Source organism: Mesoplodon densirostris, chromosome 18 (genome assembly GCF_025265405.1).
Source record: "Mesoplodon densirostris isolate mMesDen1 chromosome 18, mMesDen1 primary haplotype, whole genome shotgun sequence".
NCBI lineage: Eukaryota > Metazoa > Chordata > Mammalia > Artiodactyla > Ziphiidae > Mesoplodon > Mesoplodon densirostris.
This window is the reverse complement of record NC_082678.1, coordinates 57,884,033-57,904,620: the sequence shown is the minus strand read 5'-3', so window position 1 is coordinate 57,904,620 and position 20,588 is coordinate 57,884,033. Positions and strand designations below refer to the sequence as shown.

The window sequence follows — 20,588 nt, the reverse complement described above, 5'->3', positions numbered from 1 at the left end:
ATTAGATCATCTAAGCTTAAAAATTACTATTATAATATAAATATAATATTTACTGTTATAATATATATAATACATTGCCCATTTTCTCCAACAAAACAGAGTATTGTGAAAAGCCTATTCTGATTCCAATGTATCAAAATTATTACAAAGCCTATGTCCTTTGACTCTAACTATGAAATACACAAATCTAATTATTTTAATTCTTTCTTTATAATAAAGTTTAATTTTTTCTTTCCAAATTCTATAGTGGGTACTAATCAATGAAAAATCTATAAGGTTTATTTATCCACTAAAAAAAAACTAGCATAAATAATAATGCTAGTTTTTTTTTAGTGGATAAAGAATAATAATAATATTATTAACTCTCCATTAGTAACTTACTTACATATATTATCTTCTCTTTAGTAACTGTGACAACTGACTTTATACCCTAGCATTTATTACAGAGAAGAAAACTGAAATCTATTGGCAAGTGTAATATTAGTTTCAACATGCACAGCACAGTAGAGCCCAGTGCTTAAATAAGGTTTAAATTTCAAAACATATATTGTCATTTAAATAAACTATCTTAACAAATAATGATTTGAGAGTTCTCCGCAATTTAACACTTAGCTGAGGCAGCAAGAGCTATCTGTGAGTATAAAATTAAAATGGACCTGCAACAGAGATGTCTAACTTTGTAGAAGCCAATACACACATATCTTTGATTAACGATAAACAACAGAAGACTACTGATAAGATGTAAAGACAAATACTCAGGAAAAACTGGCATCTAAATCTGGCTGAAATATTCATACTCTGTTCTAATTCACTCCTCTGTAGCCCACACACTTGGAAGAAATGGAAAGACTCATACATGATTCCTCTATTTCTCTTCTTGTTTCAATTTTAATAATGAGTGATATAATTATAAGGTAATACATTAATGCATAAGATCTGTAAGAATTAATATGCTAAAATAGGCCATGTAATTTTCAAAGCTTACTATATTATATATATACTACATTTTTGAATGAAGGTGTTATTAACAAATGTATGCTCCCCCAAAACTTTTAATTTATAGATAAAACAATAAAAGATCCTTCCTGGTAATCGATATTTAATCATTATTAAAACATCAGTAAATTTCTGATGAGTATGAAATAACTGACTGATAAGTGGGTTAATGTACTCAGTCATTCAAGAAATAGTTAATGAGAGCCTACATTGTGCCAGCCAATGTCCTAGGTGCTAGAGATACTAATGTAAATTTGTAAATGGTGTAAACTTGTGATAAAACAAAAATATCTCAGTGAACGTGATCTCCATTATTATCTCTGCAGATCTCTGAGAGAAAAGATTACAAGATCAAGGAGGTGAGTTGTATTCTTCTTCATAGGCTACAAAATGATAAACTATATATTACAATGAATTATTCATGTATTATATATAGTATAGTATATATTATATAATGTACGCAATAACATATAGACTGCAAGATATTAACAAGAACATGAGCTCTTACCAGAAAGGAATAATGTCTCCTACTCAGAGCTTAATATGGATAAACATCTGATGAGTAAGTGTGTAAATAGTTGTGATATTTCAGGAGATGCAACAATATGATTGGGATTCTCTACACAAAACAAAAATGAGCTCTGTTCCAACAGAACTACTTCTGCAGCATACACATAACAGATTCTTTGAAAATAACAGCAATAGCTTTGATGGTGAGTGTTAGAGTTAAAACACAAAAGAGTGAAAACTATTGCTTTACTAGGCTGTAGTGAAAAAAAAAAAAAAAAATCTAACTCCAGACAAGGCCCCTGTTGGAATTTCCAGCTTGCTGGACTGCCTTGCAAATCTTGGACTTGCCAGCTCCCACAACTGCATGGGCCAAGTTTTTAAAAAATAGATCAACTGATCAAACAATCACTCTCTCTGAATGACTGTGTGTGTGTGTGTGTGTGTGTGTTTGGATCCAGAATCTAGGCTTATTTCTGCAAATCCAGGCAGAGTTGTGACAGGTCGGGGAAAGAAGGAGTGAAAGACTGACACATTTCCCTCATGAATGATAATCCAGTTATGTCCACAGGTATGTTATGTTAATTAAGTAATTTAACAACATAGCTACACAAATCTAAATTAATCACAATGACTCAAGGAAAATATATAAGGAAAAGCTGAGGTATACAACAAGGCTTCCACAGTAATATGAAGAAAATGCGCTGTGGGTTGAACACATATACCATAAAATTATATTACTAAATAAGACATCACAGAAACACAGAAATACAGTAATTGAATAAGCATGAAATACTGATGTTATGATTCCAATTAGTCTGCTGATTCTATCAAGTAAGTAGTATAAACTCAATGCATATGATAGGAAATAAATCAAGGTGATACGTACTTGTGACAAAAAACTTTTTTGTGAAAGTACAGCTATCAAAGGCAGCAATTTTCTCCTGCAATACTACGACAAGGATCCTAAAATTAGAGGGAAAAAACCACAAAAGAAAATGTTAATATGAAATTCTATAAACTGCACTATAAATAAGTTAAATCATCTAGATTTAAGTAAGTATGTACCAAAGGAATTTTTAAAAATCAAACGCTTCTTAAAGCATATAGGCTAGAAAAATCTGCTTCTTAAATGTCAAAATACAGTCACAAAATCCTTAATATGATCAAGATAGACAAGATTAAAGGAAGAAAAGTCACAGGAGAACTACATCTCAAAATAAAATTTCATTTTCATTCATTATAAATCAAATGAATCTATCTTCATTAAGAATGTATGAGATCAATGAACTGCTGGCTATTTACTAAAAGTGTTTTTCCAGTGCTGGCTCAAAGTCATGGAATTAAACATAAAATGGATTTATACAACCTGGCACTTAAAATGATTGCTGAATTTCCCAACACAAGAGCCAAAATGAAGAGAGGGAGGGAGGGAGGGAGGGAGAAAGGGAGGGAGGAAGGAAGCTCAGATAACTATTATTCAATGTAAATGAGACATTTCTGATTATTGAAATATTAAAATTAATCAGAATCTGTATTTCTCCCAAAGTTCAAGATTTATAAATAATTAGGGAAAAGTTATAAATTTTCAAAATTAAAATGTATCTGAAATGAAGTTATTTTATAAACTACATTTTAGAGTATTGCTCCTTATAACTGTTGTTAAATATTTAACTACTAGATCCACCCATTTAAAAATGGTGATTTTTAAAATTTTCTTTCTTTCTTTCTTTCTTTCTTTATTTATTTTGGGCTGCATTGGGTCTTTGTTGCTACACATGGCTTTCTCTAGTTGCGGCGAGCCGGGGCTACTGTTCATTGCGGAGCTCGGGCTTCTCACTGTGGTGGCTTCTATTCTTGCAGAGCAAGGGCTCTAGGCACATGGGCTTAAGAAGTTGTGGCACGTGGGCTCAACAGTTGTGGCTTGTGGGCTCTAGAGCGCAGGCTCAGTAGCTGTGGCGCACGGGCTTAGTTGCTCCGCAGCATGTGGATCTTCCTGGACCAGGGCTCAAACCCATGTCTGCTGCACTGGCAGGTGGATTCTTAACCACTGTGCCACCAGGGAAGCCCCAAAATGTTGACTTTTAATAATTTAATATATCACTGGATAATTACATTAACCCAGAAATAACACGAGTATACCTCCTATGTCATATATAACTTTGTTTGATGTTATCTGAAGTTTAAATACACATAATAGGGCTTCCCTGGTGGCGCAGTGGTTGAGAGTCCGCCTGCTGATGCAGGGGACACGGGCTCGTGCCCCGGTCCGGGAAGATCCCACATGCCGCAGAGCGGCTGGGCCCATGAGCCATGGCCGCTGGGCCTGCGCATCCGGAGCCTGTGCTCCACAACAGGAGAGGCCACAACAGTGAGAGGCCCGTGTACCGCAAAAAAAAAAAATATATATATATATATATGTACATAATAACTAGATCTTCATTATGGATTACACACTATCACTGAACAACTTTTCTTTGTCCTATTTCATATTTTTGTACTGAATTCAAATATTTTTATCATTAATATCAAAGTCTTGGTCTTTTAGTTTGTACTTGTCAGGTATCTGTTTACCCTTACTTTTACATTCAAACTTTCTGAGTCACTTTTTGAAATATCTCTTTAAAATCTAACCTGAGAGTCTTTTATTATAAAATTTATTTTTTGTTTTCCATGTTCCATGTGTTTGCTCTTTAATGAGATTAATAATTTGCAGCCATGACCTTGATAAGACATTTAGCATCATGGGGCTAGGAAAAATCTATCTGGTCCCTCTTTTAGCTCCATTGGGAAGTGCAAAAAAATAAGAATATTTAAAATCTTTTTTACATTTCAGAAATAAGCTTTGTTTTGATGAATGCTAACAGGAAAATTACATTTCCCATCATAAACCAGTAAACATATAGAAGTACATATATGAAACAAAAAGTTATATATAAAATGTTATGTTATACATATAAAAAGGTTCCTCAAAGCAATATTTAACCTTCATACGTTTGCTCAGGCACTTTTATTCTTTTCCATTTCATTATTTCACTAATGGGTCAAGACAAAAAGTTTGAAAACATTAAGAAATCTTAAGAGCTACTTATATTTGGCAGAATTCCAAAGACATATTTGTGACTTTTTTATTATTATTATATCAAAGTCAATGATAATGGAAATGCACTACACGCACAGGAGGTATGTTATCTTGCACAAGAAACACATGAAAAATTGCTTACCTTTTGTTGCAATGGAGATCATAGATAGGTGTTTTAAACTGAATGGACTTGACCATCTCCCCAGTACGAAGTGAATATAAATCCACACAACAGTAAGGTGGGCTTGTGCTAAAACATAAATAAATAAATAAATACATACATATAAACATACATACATACATATATATATATAAATAAACAAATAAATAAAGACAAAAGCCATTATGTTTTAACAGGTGGGAGGGCCAATAAATTTTCTTACTAACACAATACAAGCAAATTGATTTGGACTTTAATCAACAAAATTAGCAATTGCATAATGGTGAAATACTGCAAGCTTTCACCCTAAAATCAGGGATTAGAGAAGGATACTTGAAGAATATGGCCACTCTACTCAACGCAGTATAGAAGGTATGTGCATAAGAAATTACTACAAGAAAGAAATAAAGCTGCAGTTATTTGTGAGAATTTGATTGTATAAGTATAAAACCTAGTAACAAAAAGTTGCACTATATACATAGACAAACCCATAATAAAAGACAAACCATTAATATAAGGGTTAATATGTAGATTGGTACAGTTCAACCCTAATCAAGAATCTATCAGAAATGAGACCTCTTTCTAAAATGTACATAAATACACATTCTAAATGATAAGATTCAAATTATAAAGACAATGTGTTCCTTCATACTAGAACAGATAAAGAGATCAATGTTTTCACCTTAAGAAAGTAGGAAAAGAGCAAGTTAAATCAAATGAAAGTGGAATGAGGGAATGAATAAAATACAACAAATCAATGAATCAAAACTTGAGTAAGCAAAAGAAAAAAATAAACAGAACTAAACCCAATTCCTTGAAATAGATAATTTGAATATTCCAGTGTCTATAAAAGAAACCAAACTCATAATTTAAAACTTGTTACAAAGAAATCCTTAAAAATGGCTTCATTTGTAAATTCTACTAATCATTTAAACAAAAATGTTTAGATATTCTACACAAACTCTTTTATAAGATAGGAGTCACCAACTTATTTTATGAGGTCAGTAACACATGATCCCCAAAATAAATACTTCACAAGAAACTACCGATATATTTATAAGTCTCATGAATATACATAAAAAATCCTCAACAAAAACATTATCAAGTTGGGACTGCCTGGTGGCGCAGCGGTTAAGAATCCACCTGCCGATGCAAGGGACACGGGTTTGAGCCCTGGTCCAGGAAGATCCCACGTGCCACAGAGCAACTAAGCCCGTGCACCACAGCTACTGAGCCTGCGCTCTACAGCCTGCGAGCCACAACTACTGAAGCCTGCACACCTAGAGCCTGTGCTCCGCCACAAGAGAAGCCACCGCAATGAGAAGCCCGTGCACCGCAAAGAAGAATATAGCCCCCGCTCGCCGCAACTAGAGAAAGGCCCGCGCGCAGCAATGAAGACCCAACACAGCCAAAAAAAATAAATAGGAAGCAGATCAGTGGTTGCCAGGGTCCAGAAAAGGAGGGAAGCTACAGAGTACAAAGTGGCATGATGGGTGCCACTTTTAGGGCGATAGAAATGTTGCTGTGTCTTGATTGTGCTAGGGACTTACACAAGTGCATACAATTGGTGAAAGTGGAGATGGGAGAGAATCTAGTAAAACTTGAACTTCAACCTCTAAAATTGACACAAGGCAAAAATTCTTTTCTTAATGTTCCCAACTAATTAATCCAGTCCTCTGCTGAGAAGCAATGAGTTAATAATGAACGAAATCTAACATTTTGCCAGACCAACTGGGAAGGAAAAAACAGCTTGTCACCTTCAATTAGCAGCTCATTATAGCCACGGTACACTAGAAACTTGAATTCTGATCATTTCACTGGCATCCATACAATGTCACAACTGAGATTCTTCCTGCAGAAAGCCTTCAATAGAAGTAGACAAAACAAATGCTATGAAGGCTCAGTTTAGAGTTGAATGAACAAGATTTGGTAGATCTAAAAGTTCTATTTATATATGGAAAAAACCTCTTATTCAATGCCTAATAGAAAAAGACAATTCTTTTAAAATCAGAGTTTTCAGAAAGTCACACATTCATAAAGGAGTCATGCTATCTGCCAATAACACAGTTGTGTACACGCCTGACATATCCTTTTGTTCTCTATTTTCTCTCTTTTTAAAAGCCTTGACTATTTCCCTGGGACACAGCAAGACAATCTTAATTTTCCTCATGGGTAGGCTGATGAGAAAGCTTTCTATAACATCAGCAGAATGCATGCCCCATAACAGAAAGGACGTGTGTTATTCTAAAATATACAGACAAGAAACAAGCTTTTACTTTGTACTCTAGTATACAGCAAGCAGTGTCAAAAGCTGTATACAGAAGTCTTCATTAGATTTCTAGAGCTCAAATGGGTTAACATTTTTACAGGTTTGCGCCTGACATTTAAACCTAAAATTGTGACTTCACTTTAAGATAAAACCTAATTAATACTTTAAGGGAAAAAAGTTCACATAGAAATGTAGAGAATCTAATTTACAGTGTAACTGAATCTATTGCAAGCAAAACCAGAGTTGGAAAGAAAAGCAGGAATGACGTGATTTTTATTATTAAATCGTTGGTTAAAGGACTCTAAACTGTGCCCAGGCACCACTGCCTTTCCAACACATAAATATCAACAGGGGTAATGTAAAGTTATTTAGTACTTTTAATGATAAATATATAATAGAAATGAATGCAAATTCTCCTTAACTGACCTTCCCTTTACCTGCGTTAACTTGTTTTACAGTGAGGAACCAGGACATATATTGAAAATTTTTGCATTGGAGCAATCTGTTACCTGCTGTATACATAACCTATACACATAAAGGAAGTTATAAAGCTTTTATTAGCAAAGGACTAGTCCTCCCAGAGCCAAAGGTATGGAATTTACAGTTCATTTCAGTGGAGAGTTGACTACAATTATTTAAAGAGTAAAATTTTTTAAAACTTCTATTACTGAAAATGAAAAGGTTAAATTAAATATCAAACAAAATCGTTAAACTGGATTTCCTAAAAGCAAATCCTGAAACTATAGTATACAAGATAAACCCAAGAAGAAAACACTAAACATTTTCATCTAAATACGTTGCCTATTTCATTATTTCTTACTTTCTCTGTAATTCTTCCCATCACATTAAAAATTTTTTTTAATATGCTTTATTTTTTAGAGCAGTTTTTGGTTCACAACAAAATTGAGAGGAAGGTACAAAGATTTTCCATATAGCCTCTGCCCCCATTCATGCATAGTCTACCCCATTATCAACGTCCCCTACCAAAGTGGAACATTTGCTTCAACCTATAATGACACAATATAATCACCCAAACTCCATAGTTTCCATTATGGTTCACTCTTGGTGTTGTACATTGTATGGGTTTTGGATAAATTTATAATGACATATATCCAACATTACAGTAGCATACAGAATAGTCTCACTGCCCTAAAAATCCTTTGTTCTCTGCCTATGCATCCCTCCTGGTGAACTCTGATCTTCTTACTGTCTTACTGTATTGCCTTTTCCAGAATGTTGTTTAGTTGGAATCATACAGTATGTATCTTTTTCAGATTGGCTTCTTTCACTTAGTAATACACTTTTTTTTTTTTTTGCAGTATGCGAGCCTCTCACCGCTGTGGCCTCTCCCGTTGCGGAACACAGACTCCAGACGCGCAGGCCCAGCGGACATGGCCCACGGGCCCAGCCGCTCCATGGCACGTGGGATCCTCCCGGACTGGGGCACGAACCCGCGTCCCCTGCACCTGCAGGCAGACTCCCAACCACGGCACCACCAGGGAAGCCCAATAATACACTTTTAAAGTTTCCCCCCTTTCTTTTCGTGGCTTGATAGCTTTTAGTCCTGAATAGTATTCCATTATCTGGATGTACCACATTTTATTTATCCATTCACCTACTGAAGGACATCTTGGTTACTTCCAAATTCTGGCAATTGTGGATAAAGCTGATATAAACACCTGTGTGCAGTTTTTTGGGCAGACATAATTCCTTTGGGTAAATACGATGCAGCAAAATTGTTTGACTGTATGGTAAACGTATGTTTAGTTTTGTACAAAACTGCCAAACTGTCTTCCAAAGTGATTTTACCATTTTGCATTCCTACCAGAAATTAATGAGAGTTCCTGTTGCTCCACTTTACCAGCACTTGATATATTCAGGGTACTGAATTTTGGCCAGGTGTGTAGTAGTATGTCCTTGTTGTTTCCCTGATGACATATGATATGGAGCACCTTTTCATATGTTTACTTGACATCTGTATATTGTCTTTGAGGTGAGGTCTTTTGCCCAATTTTTAATCAGGTTGTTCATTTTCTTACTTTTGATTTTTAAGAGCTTTGTGTATTTTGGATAACAGTCCTTTATCAGATATGTGTTTTGCAAGTGCTTTCTCCCATCCCAGTCTGTGTTTTTGAAGAGTGGGAGTATGTAATTTTAATGAAGTCCAAGTTTTATTCAGAAAATTGAATCTGTATAGGACAAACCTCAGAAAAATTTCCAGAATGAAGAAGAAGTAAGTGATGAAATGAAGTAGCCTACTCTACTTCTTACCTGCCAGCCCAGTCACATAAGCCAATTCCTTGAAATGAAAATCACATGTGTGTTTCTGTATATGCGTGTGCGTACACTGAATGATATACCAGGGAATCTAGAATACAGCACACATGCCCAGAGCCAATGCTGGCTCAACAAAGAACTGTGAGGACATTAGTCTTGCATCTCTGGCTGAGCTTTTTTTTTTTTTTTTTTCCTTCGGTACGCGGGCCTCTCACTGTTGTGGCCTCTACCGTTGAGGAGAACAGGCTCCGGATGTGCAGGCTCAGTGGCTATGGCTCACGGGCCCAGCCGCTCCACAGCATGTGGGATTTTCCCGGACCGGGGCATGAACCCGTGTTTCCTGCATTGGCAGGTGTACTCTCAACCACTGTGCCACCAGGGAAGCCCTGGCTGAGCTTTTGACTGCACAAGCCAGAGGTAAAGGCTACAGCAGAGCTGTAGATGGTATCACTACACATTCAAAGGACTGTCCCAAACATAGTCTTTACAAAAAGAGTTTGAAAAAGTCAATAAACAGTGTGTGGCTGCAGACCTCAACAAGCAAAACAGCATATCCTGGGGAGGGGAGGACAATATGATGTTCAGAGTTGCCACATTATGATATTCAAAATGTCCACCATTCAACAAAAAATCGCAAGGCACACAAAGAAACAGGAAGGTATAGCCCATACAAAGAACAAAAATAAACTGAGAGAAACTGACACTGAAGAACCTATACAAAGAATTTAAATCAACTTGTCTTATATATGCTCAAAGAGCTAAAAGAAATTATAGACAAAGAAATAAGGGAGAAAGATGAATTCACAAATTGAAAATATCAATAAAGATACTGGTTCCTTATGAAAAAGGAACCACATAGAAATAACAGAACAGAACAGTACAATAACTAAAATGAAAAAGGCACTAAAGGTTTCAAAAGCCTATCTGAATATCAGAATAGACCAAAGAAAGAATTCACAAACTTGAAAATAAGATGAGTGAAATTACACATCAGAGTAGCAGAATGAAGAAAATGAAAGAAAAAAAAAATGAACACAGCTTAAGATTAACAATATAAATCAACTAAACTCAACAAACCTATTGAAGACTCTACCCAGTAATGGCAGAATACACATTCTTCTTCTATGTTAGCCACAAAACAAGTCTCACTAAATTTAAAAACAATGAAGACAATCTCTCTAACCAAGCTGGAATGACATTACAAATCAAAAGCAGAAGGAAAATTGTAAATTCATGAATATGTGATATTAAACATAGCATATCAAATAATCACCATGTCACAAATATGTGGAATTAAATAATAAACTCTTAACAGTTAACATCACATTAATAGAATGAAAGGGGGAAAAACAACATGATCATCTCAACCGATACAGAAAAAGCATCTGCCAAAATTCAACACCCTTTCATAATTAAAAAAAAACAAAAACACAGCAACAACAAAAAAAAGTACAGGAAACTAGGAACAGAAGGGAATTTCCAAATATGATAAAGGGCATTTGCAAAACACTATACTAAATGACAAAGGCTGAATGTTTTTCTGCTAATATCTGAAACAAAACAAGGATGCCTACAGTCAACACTGTATTGAAAGATCTAACCAAAGCAATTAGGCAAGAAAAAGAAACTGAAAACTTCTAAATTGGAAAAGAAATAAAACTATCTCTATTCACAGACAACATGATGCTACATATAGAAAATTCTGAAGAATTCATAAAATAGTACTAGAACTGATAAATTCAGGAAAATTTCAGGGTACAAGATCAACATACATAAACCAGCAATTATCAATCCAAAATAAAAAGTTAAGAAAGCAGTTCTAGTTACAATAGCAATGCAGTCTCTATCAACATTCCAATGGCTTTTGCAGAAGTGAAAAGCCAACCTAAAAACAAATGAAGTTGCAAGAGGTCCCAAATAAAAAAGAACAAATTGGAGGACTCACATTACCTGATTTCAAAAATTACAATAAAGCTACATTAATCAAAACACTGTGTTACTGACATCAGACATATAAACCAACGGAATAAAATTCAGAGTCCAGAAATAAACCCATACATCTATGATCAATTAATTTTTGAAAAAGGTACCAAGTATCTTCAACAAATGGTGCTGGGAAAAATGAAGTCCACGTGCAAAAAAGTTGGACTACTAGCTTAAATCATATATAAAAATTAACTCGGGCTTCCCTGGTGGCGCAGTGGTTGAGAGTCTGCCTGCTAATGCAGGGGACACGGGTTCGAGCCCTGGTCTGGGAGGATCCCACATGCCACGGAGCGACTAGGCCCGTGAGCCACAACTACTGAGCCTGCGCGTCTGGAGCCTGTGCTCCGCAACAAGAGAGGCCACGATGGTGAGAGGCCCGCGCACCGCGATGAGGAGTGGCCCCCGCTTGCCACAACTAGAGAAAGCCCTCGCACAGAAACGAAGACCCAACACAGCAAAAATAAATAAATAAAATTTAAAAAATAAAAAAAAATTTAAAAAAATTAACTCAAAATGTATTAAAGACCTAAACATAAGAGCTAAAACTATACAAGAAGAAAATATAGGGGTAAATCTTCATGATCTTGGATTTGACAATATTCTCAGATGTGACACCAAAAGCACAAGCAACAAAAGAAAAAAAAACTATATTACATCAATATTTAAAACTGTTGTGTATCAAAGGGCATTATTTTAAAAAGTTAAAAGACAATCAAAAAATAGAAAATATTTGTAAATCGTATTTCAGATAAGGGTCTAGTATCCAAAGTATATTGAGAACTCTTACTATTCAACATCTAGAAGATAAACAACCCAATTACAAAATGAGCACAGGATGTGAATAGACATTTCTCCAAAGAAGATATACAGATGGCCAACAAGTATATGAAAAGATTATCAAAATCATTGATCAGTGGTGAAATGCAAATCAAAACCACAGTGAGATACTACTTCACACCCACTAGGTTGGTTATAACAAAACAATTGAAAAGGAGCAGGTATTTGCAAGGATATAGGAAAAGTAAAACCCTGATCCATTACTGGTGGGAATGTAAAATGGTGCAGCTGCTGTGAAAAACAGTCTGGCGGTTCCTCAAAAAGCTAAAGATAGAATTACCATATGATCCAGCAATTCCACTCCTAGATGTATACCAAGAAATGAAAGCATGGGGCTTCCCTGGTGGCGCAGTGGTTGAGAGTCCACCTGCCGATGCAGGGGACACGGGTTTGTGCCCGGGTCCGGGAAGATCCCACATGCCACGGAGCAGCTAGGCCTGTGAGCCATGGCCACTGAGCCTGTGCGTCCAGAGCCTGTGCTCCGCAACGGGAGAGGCCACAACAGTGAGAGGCCCACGTACCGCAAAAAAAAAAAAAAAAAAAGAAATGAAAGCATATGTCGACAGAAAAACATGTACATGAACATTCATATGAGCATTATTCATAATAACCACAAAGTGGAAACAACCATATGTCCTTTTTTTTTGGTGGTAGGAGGGCCTCTCACTGCTGTGGTCTCTCCCGTTGCGGAGCACAGGCTCCGGACGTGCAGGCTCAGCGGCCATGGCTCACGGGCCCAGTCACTCTGCGGCATGTGGGATCTTCCCAGACTGGGGCACGAACCCGCGTCCCCTGTCTCGGCAGGCGGACTCTCAACCGCTGCGCCACCAGGGAAGCCCCCATATGTCCTTTTAAATGATGAATGCATAAACAAACTGTAGTATACACATACAATGTAATATTATTTTGCCTTAAAAAGAAAGAAGTTCCAACGATGTGACGTTCTGGAAAGGCAAATCTATGGAGACAGTAAAAAGATCTACTACTGCTTCAATAACATTCAGTTGCCTTTTCACTTACTTATTTGAATATTAAATTTCAGCATCGTATCTAGAGTCATGATTTACTGTTTACTCTTTCAATCTATCAAATTAATTTCTTTCCTTTAAGTACTATATAGACAATTATGTTAAACTAATACACTTTTAAATAAATTTTTACTATTATAAACTATTCTGAAACAAATCTGAGTGGGCTTCCATTTCTCAGGTTCTTCTGTAACACACTAAAATTGTTGATATCCTTTTATTAAGCCAACATAGTTTTATTAGGACAACAGAGAGTCTCCAAATAATAAAACTTTTTAAATGCTAAGCATTAAGTACTTTTAATCAAAAAGTTATTTTAATTTTCATTAGTTATACCAGTAATTTGTTCTTCATTGGGGTTACACAGTGAAAAGATTTGACCAAAAATACATAACTACATAATCTGGTTGAGTGACTGTCAGAACTCTCAATCCATGACTTCAGTTAGTTTTATATACAGATAATACTATACATGTTGTAAACATTGGGAAATATTCCGACAGTGTGTTTCAGATCCAACAATTACTATTTAAGGGAAAAGTCAGCAATACAGTGAGACCTAATCAAATGAACCACTAAATGGAGCAAGGAGCATGAAATGGTCAAAGAATAGGAATTATATAAGATCTTTAGGTATGTGTGGTTAAGTATTCCTATTGAAGTACATCTTTCCATAGAAGATTCAATAATCCCTTTTCTAATGTCAAACACTAGGTTATTAGCATGTAGAAAATAAGGAATGACCTAGGTATCTTGGGCTTTTTGTGAAGACTTAGAATAATGGAAGAATGATGATGGTGACCTTACACTTTATCTTTGAAATTTAAACACTGATTGAAAATGTTTTATTAAATAGGTGCAAACTATCTTTTATGCCTGATAGAAAACAAGAATCACAAATAATATATGTTAATCCCCTAAACTTATAACTTTCTATCACAGTCACAGAGACTACTTTTAATTTTTATACTAATTTTTTTCTTAATATTCATATATTTTATTAGAATCATAGCCATTTCTTACCCTGGACAATGTTTTCAAAATAGTTTTTTGGGGGACTTTCCTGGTGGCACAGTGGTTAAGAATCCACCTGCCAATGCAGGGGACACAGGTTTGACCCCTGGTCCGGAAGATCCCATATGCCACAGAGCAACTAAGCCCGTGCGCCACAACTACTGAGCCTGTGCTCTAAAGCCTGCGTGCCACAACTACTGAGCCTGTGCACCACAACTACTGAAGCCCACAAGCCTAGAGTCCGTGCTCCGCAACATGAGACGCCACCGCAGTGAGAAGCCCGTGCACCACAGAGAAGAGTAGCCCCTGATCACCACAACTAGAGAGCCTGAACGCAGCAACGAAGACCCAACACAGCCATAAATAAATTGAAAATAAGTTTTTTTGTAATGCAATACAATAAGCATCACGTTAAAGCAATGTGAGATACGGCTTTTATGACTTGAAAATTCTACACATTAATAACATTTTCCTTTACAAAGACTTTTATTATTTTTATTCATGATATTTAACAGATAGAACCAAAATTAGGAAAAGCGGAACAAAGTATTTGAGAAAGTGACATTTTCCAAGAATATGCATGTATAAGTGAAACACAAAATAGCAAAGACATCTTAAATCTACCACAAATTGCAAGAAGCATGGAAACACTTATTTTTAAATGGGAAAAAGCTGCACAACCTTCAACATGTGTTACTGAAGCTAATCCTTTAAATAGAAGAGGAAACTTTTTGATAGTATTACATTATTTGTATTCTTATCCAGCTGCTAAAGAACAAAAGCCAGTTGGTGGTGTTTTTTTATTAAGTAATTATAAAGAAAAAGCCAAGAAAATGGAAACAACCATATTAAAGACTAAATTTGTGATTAGCCTAGTTAATAATAACATTTTTCTTTTGCAAAGTTCAGAATAAACACTGGGTTTATTTATTTAAACCTTCCAACACCACTATAAGTTGAGAGAGTGGTACTAACAATGCTTTTACATGGGGAGGTAACCAGGCAAGAAGAAGTAAAGTCTCCACATGAAAACAGGAGGTAATGTAAAATTGAGGTTGGAATCAGGTGTTCTTCAATAAGGTCATATACTACATAAGAAGCAGAGGTAATACACTGTATTTTTTTTATGTTAGATTCTATTATTTGCAATTAAATATGAAGATGAGTTAGAAATATTCTACCTTCAAGGAGATTTCAAAAAATATTAGTTTTTTTTAAGCATAGAGAATAAAGTTATAATACAAGTATGTTTAATATACCACAGTGAAAAACAAATGCAATGGAAATTCAAATTATGGAAGAGATCTTACAGGAAACAAAAAAAGTCTGCAGGTTACTTCATATATCCATATATAAACAATATAAACATTACATAGTTTATACATTTATAATACTGTTTTCATTTATGACTAAATAATCTTTGTCCACTAAAAACTATTCCTAAATACAATACTTAAAATTTTGTTTAAGGGGCTTCCCTGGTGGCGCGGTGGTTATGAATCCACCTGCCAATGCAGGGGACACGGGTTCGAGCCCTGATCCGGGAAGATCCCACATGCCACGGAGCAACTAAGCCCGTGCACCACAACTACTGAGCCTACACTCTAGAGCCTGCCAGCCACAACTACTGAGCCCGTGTGCCAGAACTACTGAAGCCCGCACACCTGGAGCCCATGCTCCCAACAAGAGAAGCCACCACAGTGAGAAGCCTGCCCACCACAACAAAGAGTAGCTCCCACTCACCGCAACCAGAGAAAAGCCCGTGTGCAGCAACGAAGACCTAACGCAGCCAAAAATAAAACAAAATAAAATAAATAAATTTATTTAAAAAAATTTTTGTTTAAGAAAAATTTTCAAAAACTTTAGGGTATGGTAGAGATCAGCAAACTATGTCCCAAATCCAACACCAACTGCCAGTTTCACAGTAATATAGCCACACCCACTTATTTATTTTCTATGGTTGAGTTGAGTAGTTGCCACAGAGACCATATAGTCCGCTGAACATTTCATACATGGCAAAAACAAAACAAAAAAAAACACCTTTGGGGCTTCCCTGGTGGCGCAGTGGATGAGAGCCCACCTGCCGATGCAGAGGACACGGGTTTGTGCCACGTTCCGGGAAGATCCCACATGCCGCGGAGCGGCTGGGCCCGTGAGCCATGGCCACTGAGTCTGCGCATCCGGAGCCTGTGCTCCGCAACAGGAGAGGCTACAACAGCGAGAGGCCCACGTACCGGAAAAAATAAAATAAAACACCTTTACGTGTTGAGGAAAATACAAAAGCAATTCAACGGAGGAAGGATAATATCTTGAAAAAATGATGAAGTGGCAAAGAATAGGGAAAACCATGACCTAAACCTGATACATTATACAAAAAATAACACAAAGGGGATCATAAATTTAAATATAAATGTAGGGATGTCCCTGTTGGTTCAGTGGTTAAGAATCCAACTTCCATCGCAGGGGACATGGGTATGATCCCTGGTCAGGGAACTAAGATCCCACATGCCGTGGGGCAACTAAGTCCACGTGTCACAACTAGAGAGCCCACATGCCGCAACTACTGAGCCCATGTGCCACAACTAGAGAGAAGCCTGCATGCTGCAACGAAGAGCCCGCGTGCCACAACTAAGACCTGACACAGCCTAATTAATTAATTAATTAATTTAAAAGGTTGGGGGGACACCTTTACTGACCCCTGAAATATAGTTCTCCATTTCTAGTGTAACTGGGTTACTTTACACTGTCTTTCTCGGGGGTCTTTTAAGTATGTGCTTCTGTTGAGGGGGATATGAGGTGAGCCTGAGTTCCTGAAATATAGGAACTCTACAATAATATATCTTGGGATTAAACATTCTGATGTTTGACATTTCCTCCATTGTATTACTTTGCTTCTCTTATTTGGGAAATACGCAAATGTTCTAATTTTCTTCCCATTTTGCTCAAGCTCTCATTTTATTCAGTTTTCTGTCTAGTCTTCCTTCTCCACCTTCTAATTTCTTTGTCAGTTCTATGATGAATTTGTGGAGCTATTTCCTTCTGTTTCTTCCCATAGGTCATGTCTCTCATATTATCTCACCCTGTCTTCCCTAAGTTCTTACATGTCTGTTTTGTACTCTTTCTTTATAGAAATAATTGTGAAATATCTATTTACAATTATGAACTACTCCATGGCGATATTATTCTACTGATTGGTCTTTACTCACCAATAACTTTTCACTAAGTTATTTTCCATTTGTCCATTTAATGTAAGCTTTCAAAGATAAAGGTGATCCTGATATTGCTTACTATCTTTAATGACCATAAGATCTGTAGTAATGCCCTTCCATTCACTCTTAATATTGGTGATTTGTGTGGTTTTCAATTAGACCTACTAATGATGTTTTCAAAGAACTAGTTTTTGACTTAACTGATTTTTTCTGTCGTTTGTCCATTTCCTTTCATTAATTTCCATTTATTACTTTCTTCCTTTTACTTATTTTAGGTAAACTTGCTCCTCTTTTTTAGATGCCTAAGGTAAAAGGTTTTAGACCTTCCTTCTTCCAAACGTGAGCATTTAGCACTATAAACATCTCCCGTCTCTGCTTTAGTTACATTCCATTTTTCATATGCTGTGTTTTTTCATTCTTTCAATTCAAAATCTGCTCTATTTTTTCTTGATCTCTGCTTTACCCATTGTTTAATTTCCAAACACTGTACAGGTTTTACAGAGAGACGTTTATTACTGAATTCTAACTTAACTGCACTGTGGTTATAAAACATACTCTGTTTTTGAGACTCGCTTTATCACTCAGCATATGGTCAGTCTTGGTCAATGCTGTATGTACAGTATGTGGATATAGTATTCTATAAATATCAGGTGAGTCAAAATGATGTTGTAGTTGATATCTTCTATATCCTGACTGATTTCCTATCTCCTAGTTGCATCATTTACTAAAAGAGGATTGCTCATCTCTATCTTTAATTGTTGATTTCTCTATTTTCCTTTCAGCTGTAATAGTGCTTCATGTATTTTTAAAATTCATATTTTTTCAACATATTTGAATAGTCAGTTTTTAAAAGATTGAACATATTCAAGGAAGAACAAATGTCTGCCAGTCATCTCCCCTAAAGAAATAAATATTAAATAATAAAATACTCATTACACATGAGTAGGTATTTTTATAATATATAAGTATGGTTATCTAAGGCAATTCCAAATAAACTGGATTAAAGTTCCAGTGAAGTAGGGGGTATGGTACTCTGCTGGAAATAAAGAGCTTTAAACAAAGTTATGCATGTTTGGAACAGCTCATCTGTCATCTTCTACTCCATCTGTTTATTAAATATACACACCTTCTAATACGAGTTTTACCACCCAAATCTAAATAGTTCAACGATTCTGACTTCTGCTAAGATAAGTAAAATTTTCACTAGATAAAAGGTCAAAGTGCAATCGTTCAAGAATAGAGCAAAATCTTCTGGATCTCCAAGAGGTGAGATGATCAAGCCTCATTTCCCAATAACACAAAGGACGAGTTTGTCAACCTGTCAAATATCTCTTCAAAATTCAAAATCTAAGGATCTACCTTACCCCCCAAAATAAATATCAATAAGAATTGGAACATTTTAAAACCTCTCAACTGGTTTTAACTAGACTAATGAGGTACAAGTGAAATGTATTCTAATTACCATTCTACATAACATGACCTAACACGAAGTAGCATATAACTATGCTGAGGTTACAAAAACCTAAAACCCTAACATATAGGCAACATTTTATTTCAAACTCTAAAAATAATACAACACAATTCATAATTATATACATGTGAGATATTTATAAGTAACCATGAACCATATTAATAAATTCCAACTAGTCCAAGGACAATGACAATAACATTAAAAAACATATAATGAGTTTACTCTAACAAATAAGGAAAAGAACTGCCCACTAATCCTGTCAGAATATTTCCCGTGATTTTTGTTTTGTTTTGTTTTGTTTTTTGCGGTACGCGGGCCTCTCACTGCTGCGGCCTCCCCTGCTGCGGAGCACAGGCTCCGGACGCGCAGGCCCAGCGGCCATGGCTCACGGGCCCAGCCGCTCCGCAGCATGTGGGATCCTCCCGGACCGGGGCACAAACTCGCGTCCCCTCCATCGGCAGGCGGACTACCAACCACTGCGCCACCAGGGAAGCCCTCCGGTGATTTTTAAAAATCATTTGGAGATATTAAAACATTCTTAATGAAGGAATGCAAACAAAGGTACTAAACAAATCTAGTAATGTCATCTACACATTTCACAAACTTACATGCCCTGTCAATCAAAAGAATTAGAAGCTTCCAGAAGGCAGAGACTACACCGTGTTTATTGTTGTAAAACGTTGAACATAACCTTATTTGTTAAAAGAATCTATTAAAAATTAAGAAAAGAATTGATGTTAACTACTTGTTATCAATTAACAACTCTCTATGATATGATAATGGTGTATACATGTTTGTCTAAAACCACAGAATGTATGTTTGTCCAAATATATATACATATATAAATAAATACATGGCTGTCCAAAACCATAGAATGTACAATACAAGACTGAATGAACTGAAGAGAGAGAGATACTTGGCAAAATTCCATTTATGAAGTAAAGATATGAAAATGTTTGACATTCTACCTTTTGAATCTCACTTATCTAATAATAAGTCCCACAACTGTGGCTGCTCTATAATTTTGATTATTGTGCATTTGATAAATATCAGCCATTGTTATAAAGACACTATATGTATTTTTTCATTTAACCCTTATGTGATCTATTTATAGAGGAAAGCTTTTCATTAAGCATTTTCAGCAATGGAATATCATAGGAAAATGTTTTTATCAACAGCAAGGGCTTCAAATATTGAATATTTAATATTTTAAATTGCTGATATTCATTTACTAATTGATTAGGAAAATGATTTATAGACATAGAAGACAGAGACAGAAAACACAGAAAACGAAGATTGAAAGCTGTAAACTTGCCTTCACTAGCATCATGTTTCCAAAAAATCAAAAAGAAAACAAATAAATCTGCCTCTGCTATTCACAAAGTAAATATTATAATTAGCCATAATTACAGTACAACTGTTATACTGTATTCTTTGAAATTAATAATTCAGAATACTAAAATGTTACTTTGGGATTGGGGGAGGGAAAGATTGGGAGTTTGGGATTAGCAGATGCAAATTGTTATATTTGGATGGATAAACAAGGTCCTACTATACAGCATAGGGAACTAGATTCAATATCCTGTGATAGGGCTTCCCTGGTGGTGCAGTGGTTGAGAGTCCGCCTGCCGATGCAGGGGACACGGGTTCGTGCCCCGGTCTGGGAAGATCCCATATGCCGCGGAGCGGCTTGGCCCGTGAGCCATGGCCGCTGAGCCTGCGCGTCCGGAGCCTGTGCTCCACCACGGGAGA

The 20,588-nt window shown here is 36.0% G+C and overlaps 1 protein-coding gene across 8 annotated transcripts in view; it reads right to left on the bottom strand.

Annotated features, from left to right (window-relative positions):
• BCAS3 (BCAS3 microtubule associated cell migration factor) overlaps positions 1-20,588 on the bottom strand; it is a 581,795-nt gene that overhangs the window by 445,541 nt on the left and 115,666 nt on the right. For all 8 annotated transcript variants that reach the window (XM_060081385.1, XM_060081386.1, XM_060081388.1 and 5 more), the window contains exons 8-9: positions 4,728-4,835; positions 2,393-2,469 (exon numbers count right to left, since the gene is read on the bottom strand). In XM_060081385.1, coding sequence (XP_059937368.1) covers positions 2,393-2,469; positions 4,728-4,835 — 185 coding nt within the window. The remainder of the gene's footprint in view (positions 1-2,392; positions 2,470-4,727; positions 4,836-20,588) is intronic.